This window comes from Ammospiza caudacuta, chromosome 3 (assembly GCF_027887145.1).
Source record: "Ammospiza caudacuta isolate bAmmCau1 chromosome 3, bAmmCau1.pri, whole genome shotgun sequence".
NCBI classification, from domain to species: domain Eukaryota; kingdom Metazoa; phylum Chordata; class Aves; order Passeriformes; family Passerellidae; genus Ammospiza; species Ammospiza caudacuta.
The window spans coordinates 47468749-47496698 of NC_080595.1; the positions used below are offsets into that span (position 1 = coordinate 47468749).

At 46.6% G+C, this 27950-nt stretch overlaps 2 protein-coding genes across 3 annotated transcripts in view; both read left to right on the top strand.

Moving 5' to 3' along the window:
* SLC35F3 (solute carrier family 35 member F3) overlaps window positions 1-13999 on the top strand; it is a 160800-nt gene extending 146801 nt beyond the window's left edge. For both annotated transcript variants that reach the window (XM_058802402.1, XM_058802403.1), the window contains 5 exons: window positions 2252-2471; window positions 8116-8241; window positions 10582-10774; window positions 12281-12370; window positions 13408-13999. In XM_058802402.1, the coding sequence (XP_058658385.1) occupies window positions 2252-2471; window positions 8116-8241; window positions 10582-10774; window positions 12281-12370; window positions 13408-13652 (874 nt within the window). In that variant the 3' untranslated portion in view covers window positions 13653-13999. The remainder of the gene's footprint in view (window positions 1-2251; window positions 2472-8115; window positions 8242-10581; window positions 10775-12280; window positions 12371-13407) is intronic.
* Window positions 14000-25729: 11730 nt separating this feature from the next.
* On the top strand, window positions 25730-27495 carry LOC131556109 (cytochrome c oxidase assembly factor 6 homolog). The gene is made up of 2 exons (XM_058802523.1): window positions 25730-25991; window positions 27005-27495. The coding sequence occupies exons 1-2, from the start codon at window positions 25848-25850 to the stop codon at window positions 27098-27100; spliced, it is 240 nt and encodes a 79-aa protein (XP_058658506.1). The 5' UTR covers window positions 25730-25847; the 3' UTR covers window positions 27101-27495.
* The last annotated feature ends 455 nt before the right edge of the window (window positions 27496-27950 follow it).

Consider the following 27950-nt stretch of genomic DNA (forward strand, 5'->3'; position numbering starts at 1 on the left):
GGGAACAGATTGTTGGCAGGAGGAACTTTTTTCCCCCAGGATGAATCCCAACATAAATTCCATTTTTGTCCTTTCATTTGAGTACGGCCTTCCTGTTCCTCTCATACTACTCTTGTTTCATGTCATTTAATTGTACCTCTGCCTGTGGTTTTTTGTTTTGAGAGCATGAGGCTGGCTGCCTATGACACCTGGCTGTGAAACCCTCCATGGTGTCTTAGGAAGCAGGTTAAATGAAGTTTGGGACTGGCTTTTTCAGTGTGCCTCTGCTTCCCTTTGCACTCCCTGTGTCCCCTGTGGCAGGTGCCTGGTACAGCCAGCGCTGTGCAGGACTGGAGGCCAGACCTGCAGTGGGTGTAGTGTTTGTGGAAGGGAAGAATGGATACTGCTGAGCGCAGGCAGCATCTGTCAGGGTCATGAGCATCCCTGAGCAGCCCAGCACAGCTCCAGCAGGTGGGAAGTCAGGCTGTGGTTTGCAGTGCAGATGGGCAGCTCTTCTGCTGATGCAGAGAGGCAGTTAACAGGTTTGGCAGGGAATAGGCTGCTGCCAGCAGGCAGTCTTGCAGAGGACAAGGGACACTGAGGGACACAATGCAGAACCAGCAGCTCCAATGAAAGAGTCCATGTACAGCAGCCAAAGTACAGGGGCATCACATCCAGAGATGGGCAAGTTCTGCATAGCTATGATTTGATACAAAGGCCTGGCAGGCAACAAAACCCAATAAACACAAAAAATGTGTTTCCTCTGCCTTCCAGTCTTGCTGTAGCAGATGTAGACTTGTGGATGCAGAGATCTGAAGTGGCTCAAAGAATGGATGGGGTTTTTTAGGTATTCATTTGGTACAGCCCTGTCTTCTGGGAAAGTAGATCAAAATAATGCTTTCATCAGTGTCCAAATAATGATCTTTACATGCCCAGTCTCAGGAAACAAACAGCTTGAAATTCATGACAGCAGTGAAAAACTATTTGTCCATCATTGTCAGCAGGAAATTTAATTCTGGCCAGGTTTTGTCAGAACACCCCAATAAAGAACTTCAGGGCCCGGGGGAGGTTGCAAGTTTGAAAGGAGCAATGGCAGTGCAGGCCAGGGCACTGTGCTGGCTGCCCCACACACACCTCGCAGGCTGCTGGCACAGCCCCAACCCCCAGGCTGATTCATCGCTTCTGTGTGTTCCCGAATTTCCATGCAGCATGGGTTCCCCCCAGCCCTGCAGCCCCATGCCAGCCCTGCCAGCAGGCCCCAGCTGCACCCCATCACCTCCTGTGTCCTGTGCTACATTTGGGACACAGACAGACTGCTGGTGCTTCTGCTCTTTGGGCCCGGGCTGAACCTGCCCAGGCTGCCTCCTGCTCAGGGATTCACAGCATCCCCAGCCTGGAGTGCACACATGAGCCCCTGACTCCCCACTGCTGCTCCAGCTGCTCCAGCGTGTCCCCAGCTGCTGCCATGCCATGTTCTCACCTCCCACAGAACCACACAGAATAATGAGGATGGAAGAGACCTCTAAGATTGAGTCCAACCTATGCCCTAACACCTCAACTAGACTATAGCATCAAGTGCCATGTCCAGTCTTTTTTTAAACACCCAGAGATGGTGATTCTACCACCTCCCTGGGAAGAGCATTCCAGTACTTTATTACTCTTACAGTGAAAAATTTCTTCCTTATATCCAACCTGTACCTTCCCTGACATAGCTTGAGACTGTGTCCTCAGGCAGCTGCCTGCCACCCCCTCCTGCTCCTGCCCTGATGCTGCTGGAGATTTGAGCCAGGTCCCTCCCCCTGGGTGGAAAAACCCTGGACCAGGCTCCTGCAAGGCTTCTTCCAAGCCCCACACAGCAGATCAGCTTCCCATGGTTTCAGCAGGAGCAGGGAGCTAGGGGCTTTGCTGCCAAGCCTGGGCCCTCAGCATCCAGGTGCCCACAGGGGTGAAGGGAGGAGGATGGCCCCACACTGCTTCAAGATGTTCACACAAGAGAAGGGACTGATGGGAAGAGTGAGATTTCACCTCCTGTCATCACCTCTCCCTTTGCTCTTTCTTTGCAGCCCCCTCCCTTGTTTGCAGCCCCTGCCTGTTTGTACCCTGTGCAGGTGCTGGCTGTTGCAGCAGAAGCTGAAACTTGGTTTTTTCCCTCTCTTTAAGGTGTGTGCCTCTCTTTCCCCAAAGGAAAAGAAGAGGAGCAAAAAAAGCCATATATTTGCTGCAGACTGTGACTGGCTTATGTAATAACACTGCCTTTCTCTCCTTGTTTTAGGGAGTGCTGCCGATTTTTTGGAGACAATGGCTTGACTTTGAAGGTGTTTTTTACCAAGGCAGCACCCTTTGGTGTTCTTTGGACACTCACAAACTACCTTTACTTACATGCAATAAAGAAAATAAACACTACGGATGTCTCCGTGTTGTTCTGCTGCAACAAAGCTTTTGTGTTCTTGCTTTCATGGATCGTTCTGAGGGACAGGTTCATGGGAGTGAGGGTAAGTGACTCCTTATCTCTGTCTCCCCTCTTCCCCCTCACCCTGTGTCTTTCCTTTACCCCTTGCCTCCTGCCAGCTGGTTCAAGCAGCACCCATGCAGACAGCTGTGTGGGCACAGAAGTCCCTGTGGAGCAGGGCTGCATCATTCCCTGCATCCTTCCCTGCAGCCTTCCCAGGTGCCTGTGAGCTCCTGGAGCCCCTGGCTCCCCCAGCCCAGTGCCTTTGGGCACATTCCTTCAGGAAAGAGGTGACTTGCTCCAGTGTGTGTCACAAAGGATATGTGCTGTCTCCATGCTGCTGTGGATGTGTGTCAGCCCCTGCCAGTGCCCTCCAAGTGACCATTCCCAGGCTGCCACCAGACCTGGGTGTTTCTAACTGTGCGTTCTCGCAAGCCCTGCCTGCACACAATGCCCTTCTGGTCCCATCCTGGGAATTTACCAGGGCCCTCACCTTCACACGTGTGACAGCAGGCTTGCAGGGTGGGACAGTTGTCTTCTGCATCCCCTGTGTCAGGTGCAGCAGCTGCAGGCAGCAGAGGAGAGCTGGGCTGCCCTCGCCCACCCGTGGCCCAGACGTGTCTGCACGTGTCACTGATGGAAGGTTGGTGTCCACAGCGAGTTGCATCTGGCCAGCAGCGCAAGGCTGCTCTTCTGGTGGCACCCCAAATGTTTGCTTACACCTTTAGTTCTGCACCCCATGTGAATGCCTCTGCAGCAGCAGCAGCAGAGCCATGTGCAGAAGGTTCATCAGAAACCCCCCAGGTCCCTGCTGACCCTTTTGCCATTCCAGCAGCCCTCAGCACATCACATCCTTGGGCAGCAAAGTGGGTGGATGAGTAACCCACCACCCCAGGGCCGAGGAGCTCCTGCCAGGGCCAGGAACAACTGCAAGGAAAAGGCACCAGTGGGTCCCTCTTTCCTTGCTTCACCAATTGATCTTAATTAATAATCAAGATCAACAGCAATAACTGTAATTATTCCTGTCTCCTGCCCACTACTTGAGGAGCTCCCCGCTCACCCACCTTGGCTGGTGGTGCTAAGAAGAGGTTGTTGCATGGAATAGCTGAGAGTTAACTTTTCAGGAAGTATTCCTCTCTGGCAGGAGAATTTGGCAGAAGACCTTGGCCAGCCTTTCAGTGGTGGCAGCCAAGAGGCTGCTCAGGGGATGATTGCAAAATGTACCTGCCAAAAGCTCAGCATGGCCAGCTGGTGTCTGCCCACCCCTCTGCCCAAGTAGCCCTACCCTCAAAACAAATTAACTGTGATTTTTGAGTGCAGAAGTAAGACTATCCTGAAATGATCCTGGAGCTGGGGAAGTCTCATTGCTACCAAAGCTGGATGTGCTGGCCATTTTGATAAATGAAAATAAAAAAAGGTATTTTTGTGTCTTCATCTCTCTTGTGGCACTCTCAGCTGTAGCACTGGTGGGACACCAGGAGAGGTGGTGTGTGGAGGAGTGACCACTGTAGTCTGCCCCTGCAGCCTGTTCCTCAGTCTGGATGTGCCACCTCCCACCGTGGATGTAGCTGTGGTGTGGAGGGAAAGAAGCCAACCTGTGTGTGCAGGGATACCCACATGGGCACATACATGCTGGAGCACAGGTGCTTCTTGGGCTCTCCTGACTTGATGGCCATGATGGAAAAGCCAGGATGGTCAGGGACTTTGCAGTCCCTTGGGAAGGTTGTCTTGTGCCATGGCAGGGGACATGCACTGGGGGATGAATCCTGTTCTGTTTGCCTCCCTTCTCAAAGGGGCAGAAGGAGGGGAAGGAGCAGAGAAGCAGACCCAAGTGCTGGTCCTGGCCATGTCCAGCTGTCTTTTGTTCCCTATCTGCACTACTTTGGGAAAGCAGCAGTGAAGCAGAGCAGCAGAAGAGGGGCCAGAGCAGTGGTGGCTGTGTGATACCCCTGCCATGTGTTCCAGCCCCTCCCCGTGGAACCTGGCATTGGTGAGATTGTGGCAGGAGGGCTTCCTGAGAGGGAACCCAGCTGTCTCCTGAATGCAAGAAAGAACAAGCTATCTCCTTCCCAGGTGGCAGGCCAGCAAGGGACCTGGGTGCAGGGAGAAGGGGTTTGCAGACAGACTGGGCTATTTGCTCTGAAGCACTTGTGGCACCCTGACCTGTGGCAATGTGAGAGTGAGGAGGCACTTGTCCTTGGAGATTGGAAGGGCACATGGCAGCAGAGAGTTCTACCACCCAGCTTTGTGTGGCACAGTGGGAGTGCCAGGGCATTCCTCTCTGCATGGGATCTTCGGAGAGAATAATTTTCTTCCCTCTTTCCTCTCTTTTCTGTACAGCCCATGTGAAAAGCAACAGGCAGAAAAAGTGTCAGTGCTGGGGGACAGCCTCAGGATGACCCCAGTACACTGCCCTCTTCCTGGGACTGGCAACCAGCAGGAAAGACAGCTGCTAGGGCTTCCCTGGGAGTGACCTGGGGCTGCAGCCACCACACAGCCCCACATGGTGACTCGGGGCCACACTGTGTCAGTCAGAGTTGCTGACCCTCCTAAAGCACCCTTTGAGAGGGTATCAGACAAGGCTGCGAGGGGGAGAGTGCCCTCCCACACTCCAGCTCCATCCCACACCAGTGCAGCAGGCCAAGCTCTGACTGCACATTTGGGTGCAGTCAGAGCTTTGGGTCCCTGTTCATGCCCACTGACAGAGACAGGGTGAGAAAGGCAGCTGCTCAGTGGGGTTAAAGCAAGTACAATTATCCTACTTGGCCTTCAGAAGGGCAACTACTTGCTCTCTAAGCACATACATCACAATTTAGCTGGAATTTAAAGTAAGAACAATTACAAGTTCCCATCCTTGCCATTCAGGTACTTTTAAGTGCCTTCATCTCCCCTAATGAAGTTGAGATTCCCCCCCCCCCATTGTGCCCAGGGAATGATTGGCTGGGCTGGGAGCTGCCAAAGACCCAGAGATAATGAAGCTGTGAGTGCCTGCAGCACTGCCTCTGCAAACCCTGCAGTGCTGAGACATCTGTGGCACTGTGCTGTGAGCAGCCTGTCACCACCACTAACAATGTGCTGGATAGAAAGGCTGACAGGCTTTCAGAGAAGGTGTCTGTGGCACCCCTGGCAGGTCAACAGGACACTGCAAAGGGAGGCCAAGACTCATCTGACACTTGAGACACGCTTGATGGAAGAGGCAAGGACCTCTGCCCCAGCAGAACTGTTTGCAGACTGCATTTATTTGCTTTGATCTTTGACTTTGGTGTTTCCCTCCATGGTACAATGAATAAAACAGCTCAGGATCCAAGAGAGCCATCACCTGCAAGTGCCTCCTGTGTACATAACATACAGACAAGCACATCTGCCTGTGGCACTTGGAAATACATCTCCTAGCAAATCTCAAACACAGGCTCTTGGAAGGTGCTCTGAAGCTGATCAGCTCCTGATGTTAAAAGCAAAGCTGGAGACTTTTCATTCTGCAGTTCATGCATGCACCCCCAGGTTTCCAGTGCAGAGGCATCACAGCTGCCTTAGGGGGATGAGCCAGGCTTCCTCCTCCCTCACACCTGGAGCTGCCAGCTGGGTGCCACAGCTGGAATGTGGTTGTGGTTCTCCTCAGCCCTCCAGTGAAGGCTGGACAAGCCCCACACAGCTCACAGGAGGACAGCCACACCTGCAGCAGATGCTACAGGAAATGCTGCATCTTCCACTCTTTGTCAACTCATGTGTAGCACAGGTGATGTTGAAGGAAGGCACAGAGTTGCCATCTTTCAGCTAAGCCTGAGCCATGCACCTTGCGGCTCTCCCAAGAGCCACAGCAAAGGGAGTCAGAGCAAAGGTGCCTCTGCCCCAGAAGCCTGCCTGCACCAGCTGCCTGTAGTAGAAAAATCTGTCTAAATAGGAAAAGCCTGTCATGATATTTCCTCATGAGACTTTCCAGCCTCCAACAATTTGAGGCCCAAGGACTTCCTGAGATGGAAGCAGTGTTTCTATAGCTCATAGTCATTGATGGAATTTTTTTCTTCCATGAGTTTATCCTTGTAAACTTTTCACATCCACAGGGTGCAATGGCAAAGCTTTCCTTCACCTAATTATGTGTTGGGTGAAGGCAAATCTCTTTTTCCTTGTTCTGTACCTGCCTCATGCTAGTCTCATGCAATGCCCTTTTTTCTTGTGCTTCTGAATTTGAATTTGACAAGCACCAGCACACTGGTGAGAGAACTGCCCCACACTGCTGCAGAGCCATGCAGGGTGGGGTTCTCTCTTTGCCTTAAAAAGAAGCCTGTCCTGGACCATAGAGCTCAGTTACACCACCACAAAACTTCACTTTACAAATTATGCCCCACAGCTGCATAGAGAGACCAGATGCCAAGAGGGCTGCAAGCCAAGATGCTGTATCTGAACCTCTCCAAATCTGCAGTGTGGATACCCAGCCTTTGCAGTTTGTACTGGGCTCCACCCTGATCAAGCCATAAATCAGTATTCTGCCTTATGCCATCCTGCCATTATACAGCAACCCCTGTGGAGGAATTTATATGGTTTTGTTTGCAAAAATGGGCCGTTTTTATTAGGGGAAATTGAAGGTGTTGATGTCAGTGTGAGGAAAGGATCTGATTATCTGGTGTATGGGTGTCCCCTGGCACCAGCCCCAGCTCAGCCCAGGGAAGAGGCTGCTGGTGCTGCTGGGGTTGGGACCTGCAGCTGGCAAAGAGGTACCTCACCACACCCTGCTGATCAGGCAGCAGCAGAGCTTCGCACACAGACCTTCCCCTGCAGCCCTGGTATATCTCTGATGGGAAGCAGGAAAGATGAGAGGAGGCTCATGGTTGTGTAGGCAGCTGCAGCCTGTGGATGGGGCTTAAAATCCCAGTCTGGTCCTGCCAGAGGGGACAGCTGGCTGGCACTTACCCATCTGTGGATCAAAATAAACTAATACCTCAGTCATCTTGGAGGCATCACCTTGAGTGTGCAGCCAAAAGGCCTGTGCTGTAAGCAGGGCATCCCCCACAGCCCTGCAGGGGCAGGAAGCCTGGGCATACAGAAAGCCCTATTCACCCCAGAATTAACACCCTGAGAGGCTGAAGGACAATCCCAGAGAAGCCAGAGCTTTCTTGCACACCCTGGTAAATCGGGGCAGCGCATCCCCTGCCTTTGTGAATGTTCCTTCTGTTTGGGAGACACCCCTCAGGCATTGCAGTGTGCATAGCTGGCTGGAAAAAACCTCCTCCTACTCCTGAAATTACTCGTCTAGACTGGAAAGCAGTTGTATGAATTTTATTCCCCTATTTATTTCTATAAGTTTATTTCTGAAGTTTTTGCTCCAAAACTTCAACAGGACTCGAAGCCTTTTCTGCAAGCTGCAGGGAATTATTACTTGTGTATTATTGTCATGCACAGGCTGCAGGCACCCACTGATGGGGAAGCTCAGTCGGAGGCACTGAGCCCTGCAGTCTGGCCTGTCACACATGCCTGGAGCAGCCACTCCTTTGCAGCTCTTCCTGCAGCTTCCCTGCAGCCAGGCAATCCACAAGAGCAGGCAGCATCTGGTATTGGCCCAGGCTTGCTACTATTTTCTACATAAGCAGATGATGCAGATTTACTGTGCATGTAAATCTGCATTGCCTGTTTCTCCATCGTGGGGGTTGTCTAGTAACACTTTCTTGCTTTCTTTCTTTGTCTCCAACCAGATTGTGGCTGCTATATTTGCTATTGCAGGGATAGTTATGATGACGTACGCCGATGGGTTTCACAGCCACTCCGTTATTGGGATAGCCCTGGTGGTGGGCTCTGCCTCAATGTCTGCTCTCTACAAGGTAAGCACACCTGGATCCCTCCCCCCAGAGAGATGCCTGCCACCCTCATCACTCACTTTGGCTTGCAAACCTCTGTGCAGTTCAGTGCCATGTGCCCTGCTTTAAGAGCTCTGCCGTAAACACACTGCTCTGCAGCACTGCATTCAGGTGTTCCCTTGCTTTGATGTCTGCTCTCTCTTAGGATAAAAACTCCTATTTCCTTGGAATCATCTTCTCCAGTGCTCCTCCAGCAGGGGGAGGATTTACAGACATCCCACCTTCATAAAAAATGAAGCTGCTTTTCCATAGATCCTGGATTCAAGCACTCATTCTGGAAGCACCCTGCAGAGATTTAGTTTCTCTGAGTCATTTGGTTACCTCCCCTTGCCAGTCCTCCTTCAGGAACATATGTAGCCTGTGTTGGGCTGAAAGCATTGCTTATCATGGAAGCAATTGCATCCTTAACATGCAGAGCACGTGCCTGTGAATCAAGACCTCAACCTGAGCAGCTGGGTAAGCTGCACTATGTGTAAGATGCAGCCTTCTCTGCTGAGCGGAGCCATTTCACTCAGCCTGGGACACTTCTGGGCACTTGCCTGTGTGCTGCTCGTAGTGCTCAGAGCCACAGCCCACAGTGAGGAATAAGCATTTGTAAGTGTGGTTTGCCCACCCTGGCTTGGATGTGTAGATCAGGAGGAGGTGTAGACATCTGGTCTCATGAGTTGCACTGTACCAGTCATCCAACAGGAACTGGCCAGGAGAGCCCTGCAGCCCTAACACCAGCAGTCCAGGGAAACTGACCAAACTGAGAAGCATCTGCCTGTGCCCCTCAGCACCGTGCTGTGATACTTTTTGCTGACTTTGTCAGATCAGACCATGTCTTACATTAGGAAAGTCAGGAAGTTTCATACAGCTCATTCCTCTAATAGAGCATTTCCTTGCAGGACCAGAGACATGGCCCACCAGACCAGAGGAAATAAAGGCTAGAGCCTTTGTGTTCCCTTTCCCATGACCCTGCCACTCTTTCTGGGAGTGGGAGTCTCAGGGCTGCTCCACCAGAGCCCGTGCACAGGAGGGTGGTGGTGGCAGTGCCAGCAGGGTGTTACCCTGCCGTGTGCTCTGCATGCCAGGACAGATGAAGCTCTGCAGCTTGTTGTGCAGCACATGCTGCTGCCACTGCTGCTGCCACTGCTGCTGCCACTGCTGCTGCCACTGCTGCTGCTGCCACCCTGCTCTTGCTTTCCAGAGTCTGGCTCAGTTCCCATGAGCTGTGTGTGCCGAAGGGACAGGCAGATCTGCAGGCAGACAGGTCTCACACGTGCAGCGGAGCCCATCTGGGGTAGGAAGATAGGTCGAGGTGACCCTGCTGGGCGTAACACAACAGCTGTCCCCAGGTGGCAATGAGGAGTAAGTGGCTTTTGGGACATTTTGCTCCATATTGCAGAGCAGCATCACAGCTGCACTGGCCAGTGATGGGATGGGGGGAATGGCAGAGCCCTGCTGGCACTGCAGCCCTGCCTGCTCTGTGTAGGCAAAGGAGAGAACTGACACTGGTGGGGGGACTGCCAGTGCTGCACAAACCACTCAGTCACAGTCCATTGGCTGTCCTGGTCTGCAGCCAGCAGCAGAGGAAAACTGTTCCCAAACCATGGTATCCAACAGAATCTCTGCAGCTCTGTGGTGAAAACCAGTGCAGACTCCAGACAGGACCTGTCCACAGGCAGTCCCCAGCCACACATGGGCTGCTCACAGCCCTCATTTCTTCTGGTTTGTTTTTTTTTCTTTTCCCACTAACAAACCAAAGCTTTTAAATCCCTCCCTGCAGTCCCATTGCCCAGGTTGCATCTGCACTCTGGGCCATGGGGCTGCTGCTCTATCTGCCTCCTGGAGATGAGTTCCAGGGAGAAGGTGGAAGGACAGCCAGTCAGCATGGACTGTGCTTGTCCAAAGCCTGGACCAGTGATGTCTCATGCAGGGAGATTCTTCATCTAGACTGCTTCATCTCCTCCCCCTGCCCTGCTCCACAGTCTTCTTAATGTCAAGTTTTCTGGAGGTGAAATAGTGAAGGGTCTAAGCTAGGGCTGAAGGGTCTAAGTTAGGGTTAGTGACCTTGCCTTTCAGGACAGTCACAGACAAAGGTGCTGAATGCCCTTTCTGCATGGACTCAGTTGGCAGCTGCCCTTGCCTGTGTTCCAGGGGTGCCAGGAGGGGAAAGGCTGGGCCACACAAGCTGCTCACCACAGTTCCCTGAGAAGCCATCCCGAGTTTCTGGCAAGCATCCCTGCACAGGTGCCAGAACAGAACCAGCCCTCCAGGGATGGTGGTGCAAGAAAATTAAACCCATGTCTTTTCCTCTTTTAGGTTTTATTCAAACTTCTTTTGGGCAGTGCTAAATTTGGAGAAGCTGCCTTATTCCTGTCTGTGTTAGCTGTCTTCAATGTCCTCTTTGTTACCTGTATTCCTGTCATCCTTTATTTTACCAAAGTGGAGTACTGGAGCTCTTTTGACATCATTCCTTGGGGGAACCTCTGCGGATTTTCAATTCTCTTATTGAGTGAGTAGATGGGGGAGCTCTCACACTGCTGGGGGTGGAGGAGGGTGCCAGAAACTGGCCACTGGTGGAAACTGCAAGCCTCTCCTGTACTGGAGCTGTTTTCCCTTCTCAACTTAATTATTAACTTGAGATATTATGAGAGGGTCTATTCCTAAGGCCAAAGCAGACCTCGCTTCTGCTGTTATTACCACACCAAAACACAGTGGGTCTCTTAGAAGGGACTGTGGAACTAAACTGTGAAGCTTGTCCCAACATGAACTCTGTGTGACAGAGACAGGTAACACTTGCCTGGGCTGTGATGGAAGCAGGGGTATTATCTGGGGCTCATCAGCATCCCCACAGCAAGGAGCTTAGGCCAGGCTTGACAAGGCCAGACTCCAATGCCTCTGCTGCCTGCAGTAGTAGCTAATTGCTACTCGTAAAGAGGAGGAAACTTGTGAAATTATAGTGTTGCACAGTGACGGAAATTTTGATAAGTGGCAATCCTCTCTTCTGCTGCCACTGCTGTGTCACCAAAGGAGCCCAGAGGGGAGGGATGCCAATCTAAGTTTTAAAGGTAATCAGAAACATGATGTTATCCATTGTTAAATTAGGTGTGTTGACTCACTGCCACAGTTGGTCCCTACACTGGATGATGGAATCCCCTCTCCTAAAATATTAATTCCCACTGGAAATAGCTCTTCTCTACCTCTGTCTTGAGTCCCAGCTCCTTTTACCCTGAACAATCACAACTTCAGAAGTACCTCCAGGTTACTTATCAGTGGACTCAGAGGAAGCTGTCTGTAAGAAAGTGGTGCAGAATTTGGCAAGCAATCCCTGGCATGTGCAATACATGGGTACTACTGGAAGACAGCTCCTAACAAGCTCAGTATTGGCAAGGCTCTCCTGAGTCTGCTAAAGCTGATCACCTTAAAACAAGGGTGAATTTGATCCAAAGCAATTATTAATCTGTCATGAAACACCCCACAAACTGTGTATGGTATTACAATGGAGTGATATTATAATCATTCCATAGTAATGATAGTATAATTTCATTGTATGAAATTATATTTAGCAAGTTCCTGCCTGGAAGAGGGTTAGATTTACAGCATCTTCCACCTGCAACTGGAGGCAGCTTTTGCACAAAAAAGCACCCAGACAGAAGCTCCTGTTCAGCTGGAATCTCCCAGATGAGGAGTGTTAAGTCTTTCAGCAGGGCCAAGGGGATCACTGGATAGTATGAAGAGTGGGAATTACTGCACATGATGCTGAGAGACAGGCTGTACCCAAAACCCACCCTGATCCTGCCACTGGGCTCCAGAGGGATACAGAGCTCCCCAGAAACAGCAATGTCGCAGGCAGGTGGCCATGCAGCAGACAGAGCTTTGTCCTCTTCAGGAAAAACAACAGATGCTGATGTACCCTTTATTTGAACAACAAATAGAGTAATAAAGCATAAGTGTTTCAAGTGACACTCCTTCTACCTAATTTCACTGTACTAAAAGACATTTTTCTTTCCTTCACCAGCATTCAATATTCTACTAAATTTTGGGATTGCTATTACCTACCCCACCTTGATTTCTCTTGGAATTGTACTGAGTGTCCCAGTGAATGCAGGTACGATTTTCTGTCTTTTGCATCTTAATTAATACATTAAATCTGTGGCCTTTCAAATACACAGCAGGGATGAAAGAAAATAGATTTATTAAACATGTTTTGCACCTTCTCTCAAAGACTTACAGAGATGACTGATTAAAAATTTATTCTTTATGCGTCAAATATGTGTTGTTATATTACATGAATATTCATAATCCCTAAAATTGGTTTTTAAATTACTGTCCGAAGAAGCCTGCATACTGAAAAACAAAGTAAGTTTGAAGACATTCATCTCTGGGCTGGAATAAAAACCCCTGGATAAAGCAGAAATCAGTTCTTAATGATGTCTTCAAGACAGGCTTAACACTAAATTCAAACAAATATAATTGCTTACATTTTAGAGCAGATATGTAATAGTGACTCTGCTTGCCTTGGTAAATAACACTGTGGGTGTTTATCAAGAACACTGGACAGTTCAATTTTGGACATGGCATGGTATATTTTTCTGACAGTTTTTCTGAAATTTAGTGAAAGCCAAGAGACTGCAGAGTCTGAGAGGGCTGGGCAGGGGAGTGCAGGCACAATCCCAACCTAAAGCAGCTCTTAAAACCCAGCACGCTCAGCTGGCGCCAGGGTGCAGGTGGCAGCTCCCAGCTTCACACTGACTAAGTGCACACAGAGCTGGGCACTGCTCTGGCCCATTTGGCTACCAAAGGTGTGATCCCTCCAGAGTGTGTGGATGGCTTAGCTTGGGCAGGGTCTCTTCACAGGGCACTCAGGGTGACAAGAAAAATTTGCAACCAGGAGCTGCTATGCAGGGAAGGGGAATGCCCCTTTCTCTGTGTCCCTGCACCTCAGCAGGAGTTCCTGCAATGTGGGTGGACGTACCCTGCTGTGTGCTGAACCAGCAGGAAAGAGTGCCCTTGCCATCACTGCCTCCATGGCCATGTTCTCCTGCCACAGCCAGCCCTCAGAGCTGGGGAGGTGAGGGGGAGGGCAGGGGATGCTGTCCTAAAGCCTTTTCCCATGTAATGACACCCGTTCAATGTCCCACACAGTTGTTGATCACTACACCAGTGAAATTGTCTTCAATAGTGTCCGGGTCATCGCCATCATCATTATTGGCCTGGGCTTCCTCCTGCTGCTCTTGCCAGAGGAATGGGATGTCTGGGTAATAAAGCTCCTCACACGTCTCAAAGTCCGGAAGAAGGAAGAAATTCCTGAAGGGAATGGAGACATTGCTTCAGGACTGCCTAATAAAAGCCGGAGAACTCGCCCTTCCATGTCATCCTTTGCTCATTAAATGCTCTTTTTACCAAAACTTTGTGGTTAACGTTATATATGATGATGCAAAGGTCTTTTCTTGGGAAGAAGCACACCTGTCCAACACGGTGTACATACCTGTACAGTTTTGATATGATCACCATCTAAAGCATCAAGTCTTGGCATGTCCAGTTTGCTTGTACTTTTTTCACATCTGACCTTTCACTTAAGTAGTACACTGAAAAAAACTGCAAACCAAGAACCTCTCTTCTCTTTTTAAATGAATGTAATATATAGTCAAAATATATTTGCATAGGCTATTTTAAAGAACGACTTTCATGAAAAGCAGGGCAGACATTTTGAACATTAGGTACTGAATGATGCATTGCACACTGTGATTTAAAAGAAACAAATGCTATGCTACATCACATGTTTATTTTTGACCAGAGCTGTACTTTGAAAGTTTTCAAGGAGCAAAAAAAAGGGAAACTTTTTGGGGGACGGGAAGAGGGGGGGAAGAGCGGAAGGAAGATTTAGAAATCACTCTATGTAGGTGAGCGCATGTTGCGCTGCAAACAGGGAAAATTCAAGCGCAAAAAATGCTTGCACTAAAGCATAGAGAGAAAGCAGTCTAGAGCCCAAATCTCCTTATTCTGCAAATGACTGTAGTCCACGTTTAAAATCATGCAAGAGAAATCCAGTGCCTTCTACAGAACTCTTGTCTTTATCCACGCAGAACCAGGTCCTGCTGCGAGGCACTTGCAAGGGCAGGGCTCAGGTTGGTGGCCCCGGCGGACCCCAAGCTCCCACCGCCACCGAGACGTGCCTGCCGCGCACGCCGTGGCTCCTGTGGGAGCGTGGGGCCCAGGGCACTGCAAGGGCGGGCGCAGGAGACCTGGTTCTCTTCTCACCTCACAGGTTTGACCCCTGTGCGGAGCTGCGCTTGATCAATGCCAATGTGGGGAAGGGAAATCTCGGTCACGTGTGGGACGATCCGACGGAAAATGATCCAAGGGGCTGGCAAGAGCGTGGTTGCTGATGTACAGTCTGAGAGCATGGACTAAGGGGGTGAATCGCCAGTTGCTTTTACTCCATAATTGTGAGTGTTAAGAGTTAAAAATGTAAGATATTTACATCAAATGTAACACTTTTTATGAAACTTGTAAGCACCAGGATGTTTACTTACGCGATTTTGGTTCGCCATTAAATTTCTATCTGTGATAGATCACATGCTATGTAAAAAGGGGGGGAAAGGTTATAGTTTACTATTTTTGAAGTTTACATTGTTGCATACAAAATTAAAAGTGTTCTTTTGAACTGCTGCCATAGCCTAAGGTCCCTGCTGCCACTGAGGTCCTCTTTGTCTCAGGCAGGGGTGGCATCCACTTCAAAACATTTTAGCAAATCAACTTCAGATTCCATTATCTGTTTGGCAAAGCTAAATAATAAAAGATTTTAAACTCAGCCTCAGTCAATGCTATTCTTTTCCTTCTCTTGACTGAACCTTTGTTGCAGTTCTCCTGTGGGTGGTATTTGGCCAAAGTGATCAGAAGGGAGAAACAAACATCAAAGCAACAGAGGCTGCATCTCATGGCACTGCTAGCATGTCTGCCCAAGACAGCAAAGTCTGCTCTATAGTACCTGGACGAAGCCATCCAGAGGGATGCTGTTAGGCATCAGTCAGGAAACAGACATCCAGCAGAAGCAGACCAAAGGAAAAATTAATCTTTGAATGTATCAGTGAGCAGCCATATGTCCATAGGCTAACAGGTACTTGGGGCAGCATGTGGGACATGAATTTGTACATTAACAGGCCGCAGTCCATGCTTATCCCCACCATTTTGCTTGATGACCAGACATTAAAGATTTGCTAGGAGAGATTACACCCCCAAATTTTTATATATATTTCTTTGGGAAGAGGAGGGTAAAGGCACAAGACAGGAGCACAGGTACAACTTCAATAACTGCATTGAAGGGCACACATCTCTATGTGTGACTTGACCTCACAACTCCCAGATTTAAGTTTATTCCATCTTCAGACAAATCATTTTGTCATCTTGAGGATGTCATCCTCCTCAAACCTCCTCTCTGAGCAAGGCCAGAGAAGAATATATCAAGGGTCCTTCCATTTTTCATAGTTCCAGAAAGTGGCATCTGCCGTGATCCCCACTTCATTTTGTTGTGTTTGATGCAGTCTAAGTATTCAAAAGGCTCCAAATGCCCAAACTGCAACTATTGTGTGTTTTTAAACAAAAGGGAAGCAGGTTTTTTTAGTATTCAGTATGGATTGTGGGGGAATTTATGCACCAGAACGGATAGCAGCATTAGTAAAACTGATTTACCAAATATAACTAAGTCATTGTTTCATTGGCTCATCTTTCCTGAGAACAGGCTAAACACCTGCAAGGGCTGGAGCTTCAAACAGCACTTCATAAACCATCTCTCTTCTGAGTGTGAACTAGGCAAACTGGACTTCCCCGTGTGAAGCAATTCTGAGCTAGCCATGTTAGCCAGATGAAAGGAGCTACATTTCTTCAGGCAACACCTTGCCCCAAGCATAAACACCTGACTTGACAGTAAGCCACTGGGTAGAAAAACAGTGAAGTTCCAGACAGTGAAGTCCAGGATGTCATTAGGAGAACAAGAATGCAGCATGACCATATGGTCTGTGTGCACATCCCTAAGTGCCAAAGCATCGCAGGTCTGAAGCTGAGGAATGAAGAAAACTGGAGTTGTTGTCTTTCACCAGAAGGACAAGCCAGAGCAAGCCCCTCTGAAAAGGCATTAGATGTAACTGGGCCACCCTTCAGGTGAAGGCAAGATTGAATTCCTGATCTCAGACTGTGAAAGGATGCCCTGGACAAATTCAGTGCCTTGGAGAGGAGGGCTGAGCTGTGGCAGACTCTCCTGCCTGCCCTCAGAGGCCAAAGCACTGTGTGCAATCCCTGCAGCAGCCGGTGAGTCAGACCCCACACTGCCCTGCAGGGCTGTACCTGCAGCACAGAGCCACACAGGCCTGGAATCAGCACTTTCAGCCCACCATTGCCACCTTGAACCTCCTCCTTAGGCAGAACTGCAGGTCCCTCCAGCATGAGGCTTCTTCAGGTGTCTCGGAAGCTGGTCTCCTGCATCATCATTGTGCATCTCCTGCCCTGACAGAGCACTGCCAGCCACAATGTGCACACTTGCTCAAGGGCTGACCTGGACTGGCAACTGCCTGGCCCAGCTTAGCCCTCAAAGTGTCCAGTAACAATCTAGTGGGCTTGTTATAACAGCACATTGAGAGAACAAATCTCAGAAAAGCAAATAGAATCATCAGACCTCTCTGCAGCTGCTGGCTTTCAGTGCTGCAGAATACAGCAGTGAGAAGGCACAGCAGTCCCCCTCCTGCCTTGTGTGCCTTTGTTCTTGTCCTGTTGTCTCCTGATGCTATCTTTATAATAATTTTTTATTGGAACTCTCCACAGAGAATGCACGAGCCTTTTATCAGCACATGGGTCAGAGATGGGCTTATTTTAAAAAGCTTTTCCTGATCTTCTCTCTAGAATGGCTGTGTTCATATCAGTAGTCTTCAGAAAACAGCCACGAAGGGCAGATCCAACCACAGTAATCAAGAGATGCACAAAAAACACTGAAACCAGAATGTAGCTTAACTGTTTTGGGAGCTGAGGCTAGACGAGCAGGACCTGTAGCTCACCAAGTTCTGGGGCTTAACTGATGTTTCCTGTAAGCTCAGGAACAAATCTCCCATCGGAAGTGTGAGCTTGGGAAAAAATCTCTCACCCCCAGCTCTCCAGAGCAGTCTAAAACAAAACAGTGCAATACTGAGCTGCTCAGAGTTACTAAAGATAATGTATCTTCAACTTACATAGAGGGCAACATGACCAGGCTGACCGTTCCTGGTCAAAAACCTGCCTGTTATGGTGTCTGCAGGCGCAAAAACAAACAGAGAAATGAAGGTTTCCCTGTGCAGTGAGTGAACATGAAAGCCTAGATGGATTTGCATATGTCTGGATCACATTCCAAATAAACTCACAAGTGGGCACAAGTGAAACACATGGAAACACCCTCCCCTTCACTGAAAAGGATGTGGACTCTCCAGCCTTTCAGAAGCCCTAGGAACAGCACCAGCCACCTTGCCCTGGCTGTGTGGACTCAGGCAGCAGCCTGGGACTGGGCATTTCTTCAAGGAAGGGGCAAAGAAAAGCAGCCAGGAACAATGCAGCTCATGTGAAGCAGAAGCACAGGAGAGCTGATGATAGAATCAGAAATAAATTCCTCTGGTGAAACTCCTTCCAGGCCCACCTTCCCATTGCAATGACTCCAGTTTGAAGACCTGGAGTCTGCACATGCTGTAAAGCCATAAATACTGCTGTTCAGCTCCAGGTCTCCTGCTTGTACTGCAGGAAGGATGGAGCCTTCAAGGCCTCCAAACCTGAGCTATTCTTGGTGAAGGCCAAGGCTGAGAGGCTTCTTTCACAGTCCAGCCCTCATGCAAGCCCTCTGCAGAAACCGCCTGCACAAATGGATTTTGATGGATGAATTTAATTACCTCATAATTATTAAAAGAAAAGCAATCAGATTCCCTTCTTTAGCTGGCATGTTCTAGGGCATTTCCACAATAATCTGAACCTTATGCAGAAGTCCTGAACATTAATAAGGAAGAAAGAAAAAAAAATGAGCATAAAAATCTTATGACCTGTAGCCTAAAAACCTTCTAAGGGGAAATCAAAGTATTAAGGACAGGACCAGTAGCTCAAAGTAGTGTTTCTGAAAATAACAAACCTTATACTTTTTTTTCTACCTGACACTCTGTTAAGGGGTGTCTTCATATATGCACAAGATCATTTTAAAGAGGGTGGCAATTAGTATTTATCCAGGCATTTACAGATAAACTGGGAAGCAAACAACCTCTCAGAAGGGAAGAGTGGAATTTCTAAGCAGAGTTACAATTCTGGAAAAGGCTTAAACAAGGGAGCTTGTGAGACTCAAATTAGCAAAGTACTTAGGAACCTGTCATATGGAATTTTTCTACAGTGACCTAGAGACAGTTCTTTGATCCTACTGCTGAAGCAGATGATCCCTTCAGAAGAGAATTTTCCAGCTCTTTATCCACAGGTTTTCCTCCTCTTCCGGATTCAGTCTCCCTAACTCCTCAAGACAGCCATCAGCGCATTGATTGGGAACAACAGCAATCAAAAAGCTATTTTGCTGTTTGGCTACATGACAGTGACAGATCCCCTCTCAGGGTTAGTCTCTTGAGTCAGTAAAAAAGTATTATCAGGAAAGGGATTTTTGACCAATCATTTGGCAAATCAGTGACCAAGAAGACTGACCTCAGCACAACTCCTTTGGTAATCTCTCTCCTTTTGAATAGCATTTTTTTCCTGCTATTTCCTGCCTCACTACTCAGTTATTAAGCCATAAGAAAATGTTCTTTTATCCACAGTAGCATCACTGCTTTTGTAAGGAGCATCATTAAAAACACTTCAAAAATCTAAGTGTAGTGTTTCCAATTATCTCAAAATTATCTCAAAAAAAAAAAAAAAAAAAGCCAAAATAAGTCTGCAGAAAGTCATCCATTCTTCAGACTCTTTTTAACATGAAAGGACAAGACAACTGAGAGACTGAGACTTCAGCAACATTTTGCCTTTCCTTAAGGGAGGACTTTCTTGCCTACCTTCCACAGAACACTTACACCAAAACTCCAGCTTCTGCACATACCCACGACTGACCCAGACACTTAAAAGATTCTTGAATTAAGACCTGGATTCCTGTGAGTTCCAAGCAGCAGGATTTGTAAATACTTCAAAAATGTGAACTTGTCTATGAGCATGTGTTATGGGCCCGTGAATGTGGCTTTCCAGTCTCCCAGCAATAGGTCTCACTGCCCCTTTGGCTTCTGAAGCTGCCAAGTTTTTAATGACTGCAGCCTAGAAGGCAGAGAAGGCTGCACAATGGTCTCCAGGTGATTTTTGGCCAATTATACATTTTAAATGCCTTCCTGACTTGTACAACAAGCATCAGTGTTTCATTGTGTGATTTTGGATTTGGTCAGAGGCATCTCACTTGCTAACTTGGCTACTAAGAAAATTGATATTGATCTTGGCAGCAAATAGCACATTTGAGAACGCTGCTGCCTTTGTGCATGTGTAAGCAATCCCATCTGGTACACTACACCTACACTGCAGACATGTTTATAGTGCACATAAGGTAATTGGTGCAGCTGATGAGTTAATAAATACAATACCTGAATGCAAGAATGCAAATGGGTATTTTACAAAAGATTTTAGGATGTACTTCAGTTTTAGAGAGAACTAGGAACCACTTCCTTTCTTTAGTACATAACATGTCACGGAAATTTGAAGACATCCAGTTAAACTCAAAAGATGAGTTTTCATCTTCTAGCTACATAGCTTTGAAAACTGAAGTCTGCTTGTAGAACAGGCAGATTTCCAGTTTCCTATCTAGCTCTCTTGCAAAAAGCTGAGCATCACCACTGCTGCAAAGCAAACTCTCATCCTTGGTTGGCTTGGAGAATTGCTAAGCAGGAGCCAATAGAAGAGTGAGAATTAGTCAGTCTTCCCACCAGTGCCTGTTTTTCCCAAAATACTCTTTTTTCTGTTTTCTTCCTTTCTAACAACTGAAAAAATGGAATTCTGGCATTAAAAACAAGTGCCTACAAATAATGTAAATTATTTCATCACCCTGAAAGAATCCAAACCCTGCAGTTTTTGGACTTTTTCTTCACCATAATCACCACACTCCAAGGTACTGACTGATTTTCAGACCACACTCCCCAGAGTACTCCACTGATGTCCATGACAGGCCACGAAGATAAGACAAGCCTTTGCTCAGCAGGCTTCAAATCACCAAACACAGGCCTGGGGAAGGTGAAGAACAACCATTCTGTCCTTTCCCCTCTGTGTCCATATCAGCCTGCACAGATGGTTCCTCTTTCCCAGCCAAATCCCCTCCAGTGCTGCCTGATGAATGCACACAGCCAGCCTCTGGTGCCCAGGGAGCTGCACAGAAAGCTGGGGCAGTGTCCCTGCCTCTGTCCCTGCCTCTGTCCCTCCCATGTCCCAGGCCCAGTGTGCTGCATCCTCTAGGTTCACATCACACTGGCACTCCCTAGTGCAGGGACACCCATCACAACACCCAGCAAAGAGAGTCTTCTGAAGAAATGGAGTTAAGAATCCCAACACACAGTCAGAGAAACAAACTCACCCACATGATAATTCAGATCTTCTTAGGGATCTGGAGAACTGATCTGCTAGGATTACCCAACAAAAGCTGCAGTTTTCTTTTTCCTCATACACTCCTCCTTCTTTATTTATACATAAACCTAAATTTTTGCAAACTCATCTGAAGTTTAGGCATGCTATTGTTAAAAAGAAATCACAAAAGTAAACCACAGGGTGAAGTCTTTATGAAATAATGAAAAGAAGTGCTTTGCATAAGGCTGTAGAAAGTACAGTATACACTTCTTAAATGTTTCCAATCTAAGATTACTGTATGCAGTTAATGAGGCTTCTTTGCTTAATTTACTCCTTTTAATAATAAAACCAGGTACAATTAATCATTGTAATGATTTTGCTTTTTTATAATTATTTTCTTTCATCAAGCATAGCAAGGAACACTGTATAGCCAAAGAAGTCAGTTATATCCTTAATAGACATTTAAGAAGGAAGGTGGGAAGGAGGGAAAGAATCTAAATATATACCATATATCTTATCTTTAGAACGATGTATTTTTTAATTTTATAAAAAAAAATTCTTGCTATTCCACAATAAAAGAAAATGCCCCAGGCTACCTAAGGTAAGATTTCTTTATAATTTCCAGCAAAATAAATAGTTAGACAAAGGGCTATATTGCTTAAATAAATAATTTTTAAATTCAGTTCCCTGAAAATCTGTCATGCATAAGTACCATTCCTCAGAAGATTTCAATGAAAGAAAAACAAATTGACTGAACTCCTTGTATAAGCACAGAGCTCCAGTACATCAAGGATTGCTTCTATTATTGGTCATGGGGACACCAATAACATGCTAATTGCTTCCAGAGTAAAAAGAGAAATAATTATAGTTACAAATGAAGAATCTGCTGGGCAAATTTCAATTAAATCCGGGGTTAGTGAGGCTGTAGGTGAGGAGTGAGCTGTTAGGCATTAACTGGAAGGCAAAGCACACACAATGCCCTATCCCAATTAGCAAGAACAGGCACAAAAGAGCTTGAGAGCTGAACCACTGTATAAACACCACATGATTCACTTTAACACACTACTGGCAAGAGTTTCAGTGGGAAACTGGCATCTACTTCTTTAACATCTATCACACTAACTGCTAAATGGAAATGTAACTCAAAGGCTTCAACTGTGGCAACCATCACACCTAACAAATCTGGAATTTTTCCTCCCATCTTTCTAGAACATTAGCCTCTGCCTATTACCATAAATATCCCATTCACTACTCCCTGGGCACATTTCCCAAAATAAAAGACTAAAGATAAATACTTAGAATTGGCCAACTAACAACAAAAAACCTCCACTGTCTTTATAGACAGCAGTTTAACCAAATGGAAATATTGCCGTTAAAATTTTATTATCTGAATCTGTGTATTTTTTAATGCACTTTCTAAAACCATATCACTAAATTTCCTTAATATCTATTACAGAGAGTTATTTACAATTGTCTCCAGTGACTACTTTTCGGGTTACAGGTCATTAAAGAATAAACTATTTTAACAAATATCCCAGATGTGCTATCTGGGCTTTGTGATTAATTATATATAATCACATTATCCCTTCTGTTTCATAAATGCAGTAACTAAACAACTTTACATACATCATAAATTTGAAATCTGAAACACAACTGGCATTTCCTATTATTACATTCCATTATCACATATTCCGGTCTCGAGACTAAACATTAATTTTCTTTTCAATATTAATGCTTGTAAAACCTTGCTTCTCAAAAGCCTGAGCGCAAAAGGGTCCTAAGTGAGCTACAACACAAATTTACTTCTACATTCATTCTTTGCAACATAAAAGCAACTGAAATTCTATTTTTGTAGTAACTTTAACTCACCTTAAACCCCTTGTTCTATTATTAGAAACAACTATATGACTGCATTTCTGTCTCTTACCTATCATAGTGTAGCAAAAAGAAGGGAAATAGGCAGGGCAGAGAGCAAGGACAAGTGTTATACACCACAGAGCATACAGCAAAAGTCACATTCACATTGCTCCAAAAGAACATCCCTTCCCGTGAAAAATGTGTATTTTATGATTGGCTTTTCACAAATATTAAAATGAATATTATATGTGTTATGTTAGAAAGTCATGCTGTATTAATTTTCTTAAGTTGAGTGTTAAATATAGTTTTAGGTTATAACATAATGTTAAAATAAAAACTATGCTATGTAAGATACTTCTTTTAAGAAAGGACTCGCAGCGAGATAGCAGCCACAGGACACGTAAATCTTTCAGAGGAAAAGAATTTATTACTCCCTTATCAGAAGAAACGAACTTCTTCCCGCCTTGCTCAGCCCTGAAGTCACTGTCAGGATTAAGAGGAAGAAGCTGACACTGACCATACAGAATCCTTTGTTTGAATGGAATTTATGCATCATATATAAGGTGTACAAATATGCAACAGGCTATTATTTTTAAGGGTTAATCCTCTGTTAGCGTCTGTCCTTTTGGGGCTTATTTTGCCTAGGAAAAGGTACCCGGACGTCCGTAACTCTTTGTTTTTATTGTCCCACATTGTCCTAATCCAAATTTTCCAAATTATTATTACTCTAATTATATTGCTATTTTTATAACCATTTTATTATTATTAAACTTTTAACATTTTAAAAACAAGTGACTGGCGTTTTTCACACTTCCAAAGGAATGGTTTGGGCATTTCAACATACAAAATCCCCTCCAGATCTGGCTGGTTTACAAGGGGGCTCTGCTAAAGAAGTGAAAATCTTTGTTCCTCTCCTACAATAGATTTCATGTACCACGATGGGTGAACTACCTGCAAGGAGAACCAGGGATGGGTGAGCCACCTGCAAGGAGAGCCAGGAAAGGATGCCCACCTCCCAGCCAGAATCATTACCAGGTGCTGAGGAGAAAAGCCAGCCCAAGGTGGGTTGACAGCTACAGCCACCCCCTGCACAGGCTGCTGGGCGGCCTCACACACCAGACAGAGCATTGGCCACAGCAAACTCCCAGGAAAGCTGCTGGACATTCTGGGAGCTGCCGGGATAAGCAGCCTATAAAGCTGCCCAGGCATCGGGGAGCTGCCAAGGGCGCAGCAGCTGGCAGAGCTGGGCTCTTCCAGCTGCCCAAATGTCACCTTTCCCAAAACTGCACTGTGTTACTATGGGAACGTGCGCCACAGCTTTCAAAACTGCAAAACTGGTCCACGTTTCCAGGTGGAATTGATGCATAAAAGGAGACGGCCAACTCTTCGGCATGCAGGAAATGCCGCCGAGTCCCAGATGAGATAATGAAACAGAGTGTGCCTCTGGATGCTCTCTGGCAGCGCTGCAGACCTCGCTCACCACCTGGCTGCCCCCAGGCTTCTCTTGCTCGTTTACCACCATGGCTAGGGTACATTTTTCTTTCACTTTCAGCTCGACTCCGTGACAGAGTCCGTTCCAAGAAATCTTTCTGGTTTGTGCACGCTGAATGAAATCAATGGGCCAGCTCTCAGGAGGAACCCTGCTGCAAGGAAAACTGACAAAAATGCATTATCTGTATACGCTATCTTTATCAGCCTTCCACCCAGTCACTACCTTACTGTCATGCTATTTAAAGCACGGCAAATTTCCAGTGCTGTAAGTGCTCTCAGATGCTTTTTCCCCCTAATTAATTAAATTAACAAAGCCTGAAGTAGCTCAGAGCAATTGCCACTGCTCAGCATTACTGGAACTTGCACTCTAACTCCTATGAGTTGGCTTCATGAATACCACATGGAAACCGGTCCCGGCCCCAAACATTTTACACCGTGATTTTATCCAGCTGTCTTCCTCATGTGTCAAAAAGGAAAGCAGAGACACTTCGTTTCCCTGAGCAGACAATCCACTAGGGCACTGCACGGGACTCAGGAGAAGTACAGCTGTTTATTGTGACAACAGAGGGCGACATCGGAAAGAAATTAACTATAGAAAAGCACATCAGGCAACTGATACTGTTTTGCGGAGATAAACAAAACTTCACAACTTTTGTGAAAGTTGTAAAGCCGGTATGCTTATTACAGTGCTGGACGCATGTGGGAATTGTTCTCTTAAGATGTCATGTGTACTTCTGGGAACTTCAGGTCTTTTTTAATCTCTCTCTCAAATATATATGCACACAATTTTACAATATGTTCATACATATTCATTTTTACGAATTCTGCGTGACATTTGTCGCTAGTTCTTCTTTATCAGAAAGAATTCCTAGGTCAGGTTGACGTGCTTTCACAGCAGTCTTTTTGTCTTTCATTATTACTGGTGTCACTCTCTGGGGCTTTCTTCACTGGAGAGTGATGGATCAGGCATTCTGCTTCTTGATCTTGATTGCCGTGAAGGTGGTGAGAAGCACCTGGAACGGTCCCTCCTTACTGTGGTTTTAAAGTGTTCTTAACATACACATAATCTCCAGGCTGTATGTTCTGTACTGGCTCATCTGACTTTCTGCTCTGAGTTCCAGCTACGTGTTTTTCAATTTCTCTGAGCCGTCTGCTTAAAGCCACCGTGTAGTGTTACTTCTTAAAGTGGGTGGACATTCTCTTTTGTATTCTATATGGTGTTCCATAAAGCAATTCAAAAGGACTCAGCTTTTCTTTAGCTTGAGGTTTAGTTTCACTAGCAATAGTGCTAGCGGAAGAGCTTGGGCCAGGGTAGATTAACTTCTTGCCCGAGTCTTACAATCTGCTGCTTAATCAAATGATTTATTTTCTTCAAATGATTCATTTTCTCAGAGCATCTTCTGCGACCGAGAGGCTGCGGCAGCCCTGACGGGGCCGGGACCGGGCAGAGCCCTGCGAACGGGATGTCCGTGCCGGCACCACGGGGCGGGACCAGCGGCGGGGCGGGACACGCCGGGGAAGGGCCGGGATCGCTTCCGGAGCGCGACCTTGGCGGGCGGGCGGGTGAGTGCGGGGCCGTGCGGGGCTGTCCCAGCGGCGGCAGCGCCTTCCCCCGCAGCCGCGGCACGGCGGGCAGCGCTCGGACGGCGGCCTCGGTGTGCTCAGGGATGGCGGCGCCGACGAAGGAGGAGAGGAAGGCGTGCTGGGGGGCCCGGGACGAGTTCTGGCAGTGCCTGGACAGCCACGGGGATGACGCCGCCAAGTGCGAGAAGCTGCGCCGGGCCTTCGAGTCGCGCTGCCCGCAGCAGTGGGTGAGCTCCGGGCGGGATGCTCCATGGGGATTGCCCAGCTGCCGCAGGGCCCAGCCTGGGCTTGCCGTGCCGCCAGGCGGAGCTTGATTCGCACCCTTCTGGCTGGCCGGGAAAGGAGGCTCCTCAGCACAGCCCTGCCTAGCCCGGGAACTAAAAAAAAAGCAGTGTTGAGGGTATAGTACAAAGAGAAAGGAAAATGTTGTTTTAAACTTCCAGATAAACACACTGGGTTATTGTTGTAATTAGAAAACAAAAATGTTTTAGAAGCTTGTAGAAGTATGCAGAAATTCCTGTTTAAGGGCCAGTACAGAAGGGAGCTGCCACACAGGCCATGCAGGCATTTTAAGACTGGCATCTGATGCCTTGTGCATAAAAATACCTTTTTTTCCTGCAGTGTAATTTCACAGTAAGGCACCTTCCTGCAATGTAATGCATTCATGTTGTGTTTATTAGTTTCTTGAGCTCAAGCTGTAATTCTTTTTAAATAGGCACTGCCCTTTGGTACCATACAGTGGTGTTTGAGGGTCTGAACAGTTCCTATTGCAGGTAGTAGACTGAAGGCAGCTAAAAAGCCTGAGTACCTTCACATCTGCTGCACTGACACTTTGAACAGTGCATTTCTGGTGTTTGTTATCTCTAGGGATGATGGTCTCATCTGCAGGGCTTTGCACATCAGTGGCTCTGGACACTGAACTCAGAGGTTACATAGACTGTGCTACCATAGAAAAGCTGCTGGACTTACCTTTGCATCACAAACAATTTTTTGTTCAGAGCAGTGAAAAGAGAAAAGCATGTAAGATCTTCATGAAGTAACAGGGTAGTGAACTTAAAAAAACTGAAGTTCAATTTCAAAATGGTAAAGAACCCCCACACTGCTCTTTAGTCTTCAACAGAAGAAACTCCTAACTAGTGCATTAAAGTCCTCCTTCAGTTCAGTGATCAAAGACTGCTTACACAAAACCCCTTCCTCTTGCTAGTTTCTTATAATGAACATTGTTTCTCTTTTTAAACAGGTTAAACACTTTGACAAAAGAAGAGACTTTTTAAAATATAAAAAGAAGCTTGAAACAGAAGGGTATAGTCCTCCAGAAGCTGCTGGAAAGGTTTAGGAACTCTGCTCTCAAATCAAGTCAGACTAGAGGAGGAAGAAGCCAGAGAAAGCAACAGAAGCTGCTAGAGTGCAAGAACTGGTAATGTAGCAGTCTCCCTGAAATACAGACTGCTCTTCTTGTTGCCAGGTCTCACATGACTGCTAAAAACGGGGTCATGGGCAGCTTTTTGATGAGTTTAAGTCAAAGAAATATGGTGCAGGGCTGTTCATAAATTTAAGGGTTTGAATGTATAATTAGTAAAATTATTTCACAGGAATAAATGATTATTTAATACTGCTATGTACATATTCCAAGGAGAAAATGAAATTGTTTTTCTGTAAGTGAACCACCCTTTTCCTAAATTAAAAAAAGTCCATTCCAACTTGCCTTTTTTGTCGAAAACAGTGGGTTGTATAATAAAATTTGTATTTGTCATTTACCAAATATTTCAAAGTGTTTTAAAATACAGTTTAAGTCAGATATTAACTTACACAACAGTGGTCATTAGAAGACCTAAAGCATCCTGTGCATATGATATGAAATTCACTGTTTGGAGGATGCTCTTTTTTTTTTTTTAAGCAATAGGAATTTTTACACTGGTGATAGGTTTTCAGTCAGTATCTCTACTAGAAGTATGTCCAGTTATTTATGACAATTCTCACATTATGGCCTTTTGTAGAATTGGATTACCTTAGTGATGCAGCTTTATTTAAAGGTTCTGACTGTTTACAGCAGGATTAATAAATGTGGCTGTAGAAGGCATTTAAACAAGGAGCAGCATTGAATGTAATTACGTAAGTGGAGTTACCTTCCAAATATCATATAACCTATTATATTTAGGTGCTGGAATCATTGAATACTATGGTTA

What these genes read in the sequence shown, in the direction of transcription:
- LOC131556109 (XM_058802523.1), top strand. Translation starts at nt 25,848, where the DNA reads ATGGCGGCGCCGACGAAGGAGGAGAGGAAGGCGTGCTGGGGGGCCCGG. An exon ending in CGCGCTGCCCGCAGCAGTGG is followed by an intron (nt 25,992 to 27,004) that starts GTGAGCTCCGGG and finishes CTTTTTAAACAG; the next exon opens with GTTAAACACTTTGACAAAAG.